The sequence below is a fragment of the Solanum tuberosum genome, unplaced genomic scaffold (genome assembly GCF_000226075.1).
Source record: "Solanum tuberosum cultivar DM 1-3 516 R44 unplaced genomic scaffold, SolTub_3.0 scf00126, whole genome shotgun sequence".
Classification (NCBI taxonomy): domain Eukaryota; kingdom Viridiplantae; phylum Streptophyta; class Magnoliopsida; order Solanales; family Solanaceae; genus Solanum; species Solanum tuberosum.
The window spans coordinates 1,295,933-1,308,895 of NW_006239051.1; the positions used below are offsets into that span (position 1 = coordinate 1,295,933).

A 12,963-nucleotide genomic window follows, 5' to 3' on the forward strand; every position below is an offset into this window, starting at 1 on the left:
AATGGGAGGTCTAGACAGGAAAACACTTGCCCAAAAGGCATACTGTCAAGTTGATGTACTGAGTAATTTTTAAGATTTTACGCGAGCTAGTATTTTCAAACAATGGCAAGAAAGAGATGTTCAAAACACGAATTAAGATGATGATGGGCGATGAGCTTGTTATAAAATTCAGTAGAGAAAAAAAATAATAAAGCACTTCCAGTGGGACGGGCATCGTGATTTCTCATTGAACGGTCATTATGCTGCTCAGCCACTAGAAGGCATGAGATCAATTCAGAGTATTTTTTAAAACCCTTTTCACGGTATTGTTACGGTAATATCATATTGGAGGCATGAAAAGTAGTTAGTGTCTTTTTCAACATGTCCTCATCTTTTATAGTTTTCCCACATAATTTCAACTGGGAAGTGATTCTAAACACAACAGAGTTATACTCAATTACGATTTTATAATCTTAAAATCGTAAGTGCATCCACTCATGGCGAGCCCTTGGCAATACCGTTACGTTGAGGTGGTCATACCTCCCTTTCAAACCTATCCACAATTCAAGTTGATCTTTTACTGTCAAGTATTCAACCTTCAGGCTTTCATCAAGATGATGACGAAGGAAAATCATAGCCTTCGCTTTATCCTGACTTGATGCTTTATTTCCTTCGATTATACTATCACCAAGACCCTTAACAGTATGGTGAATTTCATAATCAAGTACCCATGATAAATAGTTCTTTCCAGAAATGCCAAGTGCCACAAATTCAAGCTTTGACAAATTCGACATGATGAAAACTATCATAAAATAATTGAGTTAATATTATGATGTTGATTTCTTTATAATAAATGGTAAATTAATGTTCAAATAATAAAGTATAATATGATTATAAAATATATTATATGTTATATGCATCCACATTGAATGTCTCAAAAACATGTAAACTCATGAAGTATTGAAACAATAGATTTAATATGTAATTTTAATTGTTCTACAATATTTATTATTAGTTTCAATAGATATTAACGTCATTTTTTTGTAAGAGTTTCAGGTCATATTTAATACAATAATATTTTTCTGTATGACACACCAATATTTATCATAAATTTATGACAAGAAAATACTTACGAGTATTCTAACTAGCATGTTATCATATGCCTTGGTATATAATTTAGAGTTATAATTTAGTAGCATATAAACAACATAAAAATATAAACCTGAAACATATTGATTATTATGCTTAGTAAAGTATCATACTAATACCAAAAGCAAGTTATGTATGCAGTAATTAAATATGCAGTAATTAAATCGTTGATCAAAGACTTATGTAAGTCCTATTAGATATGTTATAAACATATAAATGTATACCCGACTCAGAAAGAAAATTGATTAACTTTTAGGAAAAAAGATAATTTCGAATTTAGTAGGTCTTAATTGGTTAGAGACTCGGGCGGATAACGTGTTGTAAAATGAGACCAAACACAATAATACTAAACAAGGAGGTAAGACAAATGGTAATGAAAAATATTAAGTAGAAGTATTCTTTGATCTCTTCAAAATGTGTATTTCGCAAGGGTAAAGGATACCCTTTTATAGGATTTAAAAAACATCTATTTACATCATTTAACCAAATACGTTAGTACAACATTAAGACTTACATTAAATAGGTTCATTACGTTAGGTTGTTGATGAAAAGAATTGAAACATCCACAATTAAATGGTTTTGTAACAATTATTTATTTTTAGTTGAATGTACATGTTATTTGAGAAATAATTTAGAATAAATAATTAGTGTTAAATATAATAACAGAAAAATAAATTATCTTTTTTCTGATGTGGTAAAACAACCAACTAAAAATGAAAATAACTAGGTCAGTGTTTGATCCCAAGTTCTCAAATATTCTTGGCAAATCATATTTGGGTTAAGTTTTTGGTGAAGTTTCACTATGTGTTTGGCCCCAATTTTTTTCAAAAAAATTGATTATTTCAAAAAATATGATTTATACGCCATAAGTTCTAAAAATTATTAAAAATACCTATAAATTTATATTATCATTTTATAATGAATGGCGTTCCGTTAAAAAATAACCTTATAATATAATTGATAACAATCAACAAAAACAAAATAACAATATAGACAAGACAATACATTAATCACATACTCAAACTTGTCACTAATTCAGTTATAATTATAATCCATTAAACACAAATTATTATTTTTTCTCAATTTTATCACTCAAATTAGATATCAAACTATTTCAGAGGAGATAGTAACAAATATTAGTTGAAATTAATATATAATGAGTTATTTTTTGTAAAATATAAAAATTTAGGATAATTTTTAATTTTTCTAAAATTCCCAAATATTAGAACTTACTAAAAAATACTAGTAATTTTTTCAGTATTTGGGAACTTGATACTTGGCAAATATACACTTCAAGCGCCAATGCCCGTTTTCTTCAAATTCAAAATTCACTGTCAACTCTTCTCCCTGTCCTCTCTCGCAAAATCAAGAAAAGGCCACTGGTAAAATTCCGAGCTTTTCCATCGCTCCAATGGAGAAGCGGCTTCGTTCTTCTCTAAAAACTTCAGCCGAAGAATTCCTTTCTTCAACAGCAAAACTAGGGTTTAAATCCATTAAACCATCTCTCAAAACCCTAATTCACACTCTCAGTCCTTCTTCAGATCTCACCACTACGCTTCCTCTCGCCCTCCACCACTCCATTTCACAATCCATCAGGAAATACAAAACCCTAACTGATTCCGACTCAACCGATGTCGTTTTATCTCCTCAAACACCGCCGACGAAGAGGGTCCGTAGATCTGCCCGGAACAAGAAGAGTGAAGAAGAAAAGGATGATGCAAAACAATTAATCGTTGAGGGTATTCGTATATATGTTTATATTTCGTTTCTCTGTGTTTCTCATCCGAGAAAGGCGTTTAGGGATTCTGATTTATTGCCGGCGGTTAGGGCGTTACATGATTGTTTGATTTTATTTGAGTCTGATTCTGTTTTGTTATCTGAAATTGCTAATTTATGTGAGGAGTGGTGGAAGGACGGTTTGTATGGGAAAGAAACTCTAATTTCTCAGGCATTGCCGTTTCTGTTGTCGAGAGCTTTGACATTGAAGAAGAAAGTGGATGTGCATAGGGTTTATATGTTAAGAGAGGCATTTACGTTGTTGGATTTTGAGGATGAGAGTATTGAGGATTTGAAGCATTTGATTATGCGTTGTGTGATTTCTCCTCTGTTTTTGAAGACAGAGGATGGGAGGAAATTTATTGCATTTACATTTGGTTTGAGCGTGCAGCTTCTGAAAGAGGCATTGGCTATGCTTAAATCACAGATTCCATTCGGGCGTAAGTCTATCTTGGAGGCATTTGGGGAGATTGTTTTTCGGGCATGGAAGGTATCCGAAGGGCTGTCTAAGGATGAGATTGAGAATAGCTTCTTGCAGGGGATGATAGATAGCTGTGTACATGCAAGTTCAGCGGTACTTGCTGTGTCCATTAGAAGGGTTTTAGGGGGTTTTATTAATCAGAGAACCACAGAGGGGGTTGAGAAGCTCATTTTTCGTCTTGCTGAGCCTGTTGTTTTCCGCTCCTTGCAGGTATTGGACATAGCTTTACTCCTTATTTTCAAGTTTCAGGAATTGTTGGAACTGTCTAACCTTTGGTCTCACTTGCTATGATACCCTTCCACTTCTTGTATATCTTACTCAACTGCTAACTTATCTCCCCCCCCTAGATTTCTACTAGAAAAGTTTTCTCCATTCAGATATAAGGTGTCGTGCATCATTCATTCACTAGTTTCATTGGGGTTGAGTTCAATAAGTAGAAAACTTTGCTGAAAGCACGGAACTTTCTGCATTTCTAATTCTAATAGTGAGGTTTATGAGCTCAATCTACAGTTTCCATCTTGTTTTTCCAAAGAACTGTCATTTCAAGGATTTCAAACAGCACTCTTAGTTTTTCTGCATGCTTCCATCTTCAACTATCCCTTTTTATTTCATTCATACTCCTTTCAAATTCTGATTCTCAGTTAAAGTGCTTTAGGAGTCTTGGGACCAAACATAATACCAATTAGAAACAAGGGATTAAGCTTCAGATGTGGCTACCAACAAAATAGGATAAAGGCTCAACGAGGTTAATTAGGAATATCACATCTGGGTAGGTAAGTAGAAGTATAAAGGTATGGCTAATCAAAGAGATGACTGTATCATCTCCTAAACTCAACATTCACCATTCTGCTTTGCAAACATGCTGGGCAAGTTCTAGCTATCATATTGCAAACACAAAATATCACAAAATTTCTAATACACACATGGCACACATGTTCGACTTAAGACAGATCCATATCGAACCTCGATTAAGCAATCAACAATAAGAGTTCAATAATAAGCCAATATAATCACACAAGAGTCAAGAAAATGAGCCTAGGTGTCTCAATAGAAGTCATTCACTTTTTCACAGCATGTTTTTTGAATTAAAAACAAAACTTGCACCATTCAGTTGATTTAGCTCCTAAACCTTGCACCTCAAATTCAAATGGCCCTAAGGCTAAGGTTCCCTACCTAATTCCTAAGGGGTGATCTTCATCCATTATTGGGCAGAGTCTTTTCTTCTCTAAAAAATAAATACTACTAAAAATGAAAAAAATTATCCAGTTCAAAGGTGCCCCCCTCAAAAACGAACTGAGGCCATAAGAAAATCCAAGGGATAATTGAGATATTCTGCTTAAGACAACTAAAAATAAAAGAATACAACATGCTAATTCTTTGTTTCTGTGTTTGACCTCTAGGATTGTGGAAGTCACTTCAAATTTAGTTGTATAATCTTAATTGAAGCTATTGGCGATGCATCTCTTTATTAGGTTCTTCTCCATACATGCTAATTCTTTGATGCTTACTATATTACCAAATGGGGTTGGTTAAAGAATGCATAGCATATCTTTAGCATTAGTATTTTTTTTTCCCTTTTGGCATCCCTATTTTTTTATCCAGTCTTATGCCTACTAATAATTGTGACTTATAACACCTCTGCTTTTCTGGTAGGTTGCAAACTCAAATGTCCGACAAAATTCATTGCACTTATTTCTAGATCTATTCCCTCTTGAAGATCCTGATGCGACAAAAGAGGCGAAAGACACACTCCTTGATAAACAGTTCTTTCTTCTGGATAAATTACTTGTGGATGAGTGTCCTGATGTGCGGGTTGTAGCAGTTGAAGGTTGTTGCCGCATTCTTCGTTTGTTTTGGGAAGTTATCCCTTCACCAACAATCACAAAAACTCTAACCAAAATCTTTGAACATATGATACATGACTCATGCCCTGAGGTCAGGTTGTCAACAGTAAATGCTGTGATATACCTTCTTGGAAACCCCCATTCTCACGAGATCCTCAAAGTACTATTACCAAGAATGGGTCATTTGATTCATGATATTTCTCCTCCAGTTCGTGCTGCAGTTGTAGATCTCCTTCTCACTTTAACAGATTTAAGAAAATTTCAGTTTCACAAGGTATGGTCTGAACTGTATAACCTAAAACATACACAAGCCTGGATAATTGAGTTTCTGCTCAAGTCAATTTAACATTTTCTTATGCAGGTTGTGCATATAGACCTGTTGTTGTCTACACTTGCAAATGATCAACCAATGATTGGTCAGAAAATCACTAAGCTTCTCCTTCCTTCATACTTCCCCTCAAAAGTAAACCTGAAAGAAGCATGCAATCGCTGTGTCACACTTATAAAAAGGTCTCCTTTGGCTGGTGCAAGGTTCTGTGAATTTGCCGTATCAGAAGGAACCTCGCTGCAGTCATGGATGGAACTCTTGAAAAACCTCATCAGTTTGATTGTATCATCTTGCAAATTGGAGGCGGAGCAGATTGATGGTTCAATTATTGCAGCTTCCCACCTTTGTATCTATCTTGTACATGATGGGTCTTATCAGACTAAACTTAAAGAGGAATTGTCTGGTGAAAGACTGAAGCACTTGTTTGCTGCTGCAACCTCAGCATGTGCCCAGGCCTCTGTCTGTAACATTATTTCAAGTGTCTGTCCAGATGCAGTGGATGGCCTTTTCAATGACTGCATGACCTTGGTAACTAATTGTGGAGATTTATCCAATTCTTTAGAAAAGCAAGCTGAGGTGAGGTCTGTCCACAAAATGATGCTATCTTGCAATTGGTTGGATGAGATGTTTGAAAATCTAGCTAGGCATCTGCAAAGAACAGCCTCCCAGTGCCACGAGATATTTGGGACAGAACTGGTAAACTTTAGTGTTCCATCAACTAAACGGGTAAAGAGTAAGTCCTCCGTCAAGCTCTCCTCTAAATCAAAGAATCTGAGGGAGAAAAAGATGTCCAATAAGGTTAAATGTAGCTTCAAGGAAGAGTACGAAATCGCTGTAGGAGTGGCTTGGCAGATTAAGGACCTCCTTTTGTCTGAAAATACAAGGACTGCTATTCTACGGAGTGGAAGCTTAGAAACTATACTCCTTTCTTTGAAGGCCATCTCTGAAGTTAGCATTTTACAATGTACACAACGTGAATATATGAGTGTGTCCCCAATTTTGGCATACACAGCTCTTGCTCTTCACAGATCTTTGCAGGACAACAACTTAGGTGGAGACAAAAATGTCAACAAGAGGAAGCGTAGAATGGAATCTGCAAATGAAACATCAGAGGTGAGTGGTGTTTTTCTATTGCTCGCTGCTTCAACTTCCAATACTATGTTCAAAAGATTAAAACCAGTTTTACTCTTTTTTTGTTAATCTTTTATTTAAAACAGAGTTCCATCTTCTGTGCATCCTCGGTATCAAAGGGGTTCATATAATTGTACTGGGCTTAAGGGATAAGGAGGCACCAAACTTTTGCAGCGAAAATAATTGAGATATTATTTGTTGGCGGCTGGCGCAACAGATCTCATATTTATGTTTCCGTTAAGATTTCAATGATCTGTTTCTGGATGCAGAAATATTCCGTTTTCTGTTACAGTTAGGTTCTATAGATGAAAAATTAATTGTCTTAAATTGATTGGTTTCAACCTTTCAAGGCTTCCAATTAAGCTATCTATGCAGCATATATTAATATTTTTAGAGATATTATTGCTTTAAATAATTGAACCAAAATATCATATCAATGCGTAACTTCATTTATGGAATGCAGTTCATGTTTATGGAGATTATTTTGTGGTAGCACTGTTTGGAGTTTTCTTCTTAGTGAAAGTCTTCCTGCTATAGGTTAAATTTTCTTGTTAGTTTATTAGTTCATTACTAATAGCCTGTTTGGATTGGCTTTTGGCTTATGACTTATAAGCCAAAAGTCATAAGTTAGAAATTTCAACATATGACTTTTGGCTTATTTATGTAAAAAAAAATTCTTACAAGGAAACCCGCAGCTGCTATCCTTTGGGTGCACATAGGGTAAAATCCCCGCTACTATGCAATAGTTCATTAACCTCATAATAGAGGAAACCCTCATTAGGCAAGCCTAGTGCAATGAACTTGACCCAGAGGCAAACCCCTTGCATTTGTTGGCAAGGGGTTTCGAACTTGAGACCTCCAACATGAAAGTCACAAGCCCAAACCACTGGGCCATCCTGAAGGGTTATTTATGTTATTTTGGCTTAAAAACAAGTGCTTATAAGCACTTTTTTTAACCCAAATACTACAAAACTACTTAAAAAGCTATTTGGGCTTAAAAGTACCTAAAATAAACCAATCCACAGAGGCTCTAAGTTGTGCGGACTCTTCACTTCCAGTGCGGCACCTGGGTCGACACGGTGGGTGTGGGTGTGAGATCCGTACTGGATATGGTCAAAAGATTTTGGGTACTTTGACCAAAATCGATAGAGAAATTTGAGATAGATACAATGATTTCTGATTCTAACTTAATAATAAACAGTAAAGAGATGCATTTGTACTTAAGAGTTAATATCTCAGACGGTCACTCAATTTTGATGGTGCACTTAGAAAGCCACTCAACTTTGTTTTATAACCCAAAAGTCATTCAACTTAGAGTAGTTCACTTAGAAAGTCGCTCAACTTTATTTTATAACTCAAAAGTAACTCAACTAATAGTATTTCACTTAGAAAGTCACCCAATCAATTTAATGATTTTTTTCATTACATTTTGTCGAAATGGAATTTTTATATTAAAATTTTTAAAGAAATAATAAGATTCCCATTTAAATTATTTTATTGACTTGTTTCACTTTACCAATCAAATTTGTAACATACTAGGAAAATGTGTCGTATTAAAATTTTAAATTCCTAAAAAGAACAAGAATTTTTCGATGTAAAGAAACAAAAAAAGATACAGACACTAGAAAGTAAAGGAAAAAGAAATTTTGTCGATATAAAAGGAAAGTAAGAGAAGAAAATACTAGAACAGAAAAGGAAATAATTTTTGCCAATTGTTGTTGTGCGTTTTTCAAGGAATTTATGATTAAATAATTGGAGTGGGTTCTCGATAAAATAATTTAAATGGATATTTTATTGTTTCTTAAAAATCTGGTTTGAAATAAAAATTACATTTCAACATAGTTTAAAGAAAAAATTGTTTTTATTGGTTGAGTGACTTTCTAAGTGAAATACCAATAGTTGAGTTACAAAACGAAGTTGAGTGATTTTCTAAGTGAATTGCTCTAAGTTGAGTGATTTTTGAGTCATAAAATAGAGATGAGTGGCATTCTAAGTGAAATATTCAAAGTTGAGTGACCATTTGAGATATTATCTCTTGTACTTAATCATGATTACAGATTCAAATGTGCTCTCAAATATATGTGCATTCCCTTACTTTCAAATAGTGCATCATAATTTAGGCATATTTTTACGACTCTATTTTTTTATATTTGAATTATTTATAGCCAAATCCCCGCACCCATATCCGTATCTAGATTTGTGCCCCCGAATCTTAAAAGTTAGATCATGAAGGATCTGATCTCTAGATCTGCACCTGTATCGGACGCCCAATCCAAGCAACTTAGGTTCATTACACAACATTAGAAAGTTTATCATTCTTGTTCCATGTATTCTGTTCATGAGAAACTATATACTTCACACACAGAAATGACTGCTTTTACCTTTACGTATTGGAGATTTGGTTTTCGCACTTATTTATCGGATTTTTTTTGGTTAATATGCTCCATTTTATCTTCCAGGAAACTGCATTGGAAATGACAATTCATCATCTTCTTCGCTGCACAAATAAGCTAATCAGAGTACCATCTAGTGAAATATCTGACCTCACCAGTAATGGTTAGCTTTTCCTTTCCATCTGATTTTCCTTTTGAGATGCACTTTAAAATAGAGTTTTCTTTTCATGTGTGGGGATTATAATGTGATGAATAAATCATTGGTTTTGATTTAATTCTTTTTGATCTATCAATAATGGTTCTTCTTAGTTGTCAATGCTGCCCATTGCCTTGATTATTATGATATGTCTGGTGAACTTATTGAAGAATAAGCTAGGCTCAGTTTGTGATAAGTAGTTTGAGTTGTCCTGTTTGCTTTAGGTAACCTCTATGGTATGAAAGTTTCAATAGTGCAAAATGTTCATAGTGTTTCTTCTTTCCACTGTTATGTTCTTAGTGGGCCAACATTTGAACTCTTAGGTTGTTAAAAATCTTAGCTGCTCCATTAGATCAGGATGTGGCCCTGCTTGAACTTTTTAGTTTGTTGAACACCTTGTCGGCGGAATTGCTGTATAACATCAAGATTTATGTCTTAACTTACAACCCTTTTGGCAGTTTAGTTCTTTCTCCTCTTTTTGGCCAATGCATGAACTGAATTGATCTATGTATACAACATGTATCCAGGATCTGATCTTACTAAACAACAGAGGATATTAAATGTGGTCAAGATGCTAACCGCAGTGCTGAAGTTCATTGCTGATGCTCATACAATGGATCTTGTACATAAAAGCCAGGAGGAATGCCTATCCTTTACTCTGCAAAACATAAAATTTATTATCTCAAATTTGAGGAGAAGTTCTGATGAGGAGCTGCAATTTACAGAAGACATGTTGAAAGAGATATATCTCTGTCTGAAGAGTTCCTTCACATATGTAGCCAAGTTGATGAATGTAGTGCTCAAGAATTTCTCTGAGGTATCACAACCTTTATGGGGAGCTTTTGACATTGCCAATGAATTGTTAAACCTTTATGTTTCCATTGAAGAGCACTTGGGCTATGGATATGCAGTTCGTCTTTTTCCTGCAGTCAAACCATGGGTTCCTGATTTAATTCTGGCATTAGGATCTTTAGACCTGATGAAGAAGATTCCAGGAGGCAGAACTAGTTCCTTTAATCCAAAAGATGATCTTCCATTGTGGGTATCCACATTAGCCAGGACTGAGCTGGCTGAACAGCAAGATACAAATTCTGATGAGGAGCCTGATAGAATTTCTAAGACGGGGGACTTCAAAACATTCAAGAAACTTGTGAATTTAATGGTTCAGCTGTTGAGAGCTAACTATAATGTGCTGGATGCAGTTGGGCTGACTATATTGAATAATGTGCTGGTTGGGCTGAAAAGAAAGAGTTTTGATTTTGTGTTTGGGCTCCTGCATTTTGTGTGTGTTAAGCTAGTCAGACATGATGAAAGAGAGTGGAAGGAACTTACATTAATGTTGACATCCCTCCAGCAGATCTACCCTCAACTGGAGTTAGAAGAAGACTCATGTAATGATGAGGATGCAAGACAGGAGTTGCATAGTGCAAGAGCATTGGTTGAACCTGTTTGGAAATGTTATTTATGTGACGATGCGAGGAATTCTTTTGAAGAAGAGTAGGCTGTTGCTTTCTCATCTGAAACGGATTTGTGGAAATGTCTAGTAACCCTAAACATGAGGGCATGGATATATGGGCATTGCACAATGGACAGTAGTGCTGGATTTTGGTGTAGATTAACCAAATATATGTATATGGATGTATTTATTCAGATTGCGACAATGGTAAAGATATCAGACACCTTGTCTCTGTCAAGTCGAACACACCTCTTAAAGATTGCAGATGCAGGATTCATGTTGTACAGAAAGGAAAGAAAAGTGTGCAGACCAATTATCATGTTGCAAATGGGGCAGTCATAAACCAGATGGATTGTTATTCCTTTCAAGATCCAGTGGTGCCAATAAGCCATTTAATATTTGCTGATGATGTAGAATTTGCTCAAAATTTTAATTTTGAGTTTTACTTTTCCAAAGTATGAAAGGGCAAAACGAGTATTGATGTATTTGTTTGGGGTGAAGTCCAACTTTGCCTATCAACTATGTGAAACTGTTTAACTATGCCATCCTTGGGAGTCTGCAACAAAAGGTCCTCATACATTATGCCCTTATTTTTCACAATCAATCACGGTATTCAGCCACTGATATAGCAAGCAAAGCTAACAGGATTGACATAAAGTGTGTTATGTGGGGAAGACAACTAGGATCATAATCTTTATTGTTGTTACTTCTGTGTCTTATCTCGAGATTTAGGCATCCCATTCACAGGGCCGACTCAACAACATTGGAGGCCTAAAGCCAAATCATAGAGAGGGGCCCTAAAAAAAATTAAAAAATCATCCTATATAATTTTATTTAAAATCTACTTTTCTGGCCTTTTTAGATGCGAATTCATTAATTACTGTTTTATAATCGATTTGTTTTAGTAATTCTTTTTCAATTGATAATATAGCTAATCCAATTCAATCTCTCTTGAGACATTGTTGATCTTAGATAAGATTTTATCAATTTTAGTTTCGAAAAACTTCTTTCGGCTGAGGCAACGGTTACAGGAATTGTTAACATTATATGCATTAGGAAAAGAATCAAGTCTTTTTAATTGATTGAGTATTTTCATTAGATCATTATATTCTACTTGTATTATTTCCCTTAATACTTTTAATTCAAAAAATAAATCTAAACCATCAATATCAGAATAACTATTATGTGTTAAAGAAAGTTCAAGGTTAAGACAACGTTTTTTTAAATTCTCATCATCTAGTGATCTCAATTTTTTACCATTAAATAAGAAACCAAAAATATTTTCATATGCTTCAAATTGGTCAAATCTATTTTGAAGTGAAAAAATAGCTTGATCTACTATATATATATAAAGTAATCAACTCTAAAAGATTCTTCAAGAGACTTTGTGATTTCATCATCAATATTTTCATCAAATCGTTTCTTTCTAAATGCTATGCGTTTCTTACGAAATTCAGGTTCTATATTCATCTCATATGCAATTTCCTTAGCAGAAGTCATAGCACTCACAAATCCTTCTTCTCGATATTTTTTGAAAAAAGACATTAGGCCTCTTAATTGATCTATGGCAACATCAATATGCATATCCTTAGATTGTAAGCTTTTACTAATTGAATTAACCGCAAATAATATGTCATACCAAATAGTCATACCCAATAAAAATTCAAAATTTTCAAGCTCATATGTTGCTAAACAAGTAGCTTCACTTTAGTTTTTGGATCCTCACTAACTTCTTCTAGTTTCAATAAAGCATCTCTTATTTGTGGAGCTTGGAATCTTAATGCTTTAATACTTTCAACACGACTTTCCCAACGAGTTTGTGACAATGATTTAAGAGTTAGATTGGGTACAAAATCTTTTAAAGTAGAAGAAGCAAATAACGTATATCTACGTTGTATCACTCCAAAAAATGATACAACTTTCGTACAAGAATTAGCCATATCACAAAGTACCAAATTTAAATTATGACAACCACAAGGTGTATAAAATGCTCTAGGATTTATATCGAGAAGTCTTTTTTGCACTCCTTGATGTTTTCCCTTCATATTTGATCCATTATCATATCCCTGCCCTCTTAAATTATCAATATCAAGTCCAATATTTTTTTATCTCATCTATAATAACTTCAAAAAGACCTTTTTCACTTGTATCATCCACTTTTAAAAATTCTAAGAAATATTCATTAATTTTTATTGGAGTAGTTGAAATATCCACACTCCGTAATATAAAA

At 34.3% G+C, this 12,963-nt stretch overlaps 1 protein-coding gene across 1 annotated transcript; it reads left to right on the forward strand.

The window, feature by feature from the left end:
• The first annotated feature begins 2,406 nt into the window (after positions 1-2,406).
• On the forward strand, positions 2,407-11,588 carry LOC102595889 (uncharacterized). The gene is made up of 5 exons (XM_006350550.2): positions 2,407-3,595; positions 5,039-5,503; positions 5,591-6,670; positions 9,148-9,244; positions 9,805-11,588. The coding sequence occupies exons 1-5, from the start codon at positions 2,540-2,542 to the stop codon at positions 10,776-10,778; spliced, it is 3,672 nt and encodes a 1,223-aa protein (XP_006350612.1). The 5' UTR covers positions 2,407-2,539; the 3' UTR covers positions 10,779-11,588.
• The last annotated feature ends 1,375 nt before the right edge of the window (positions 11,589-12,963 follow it).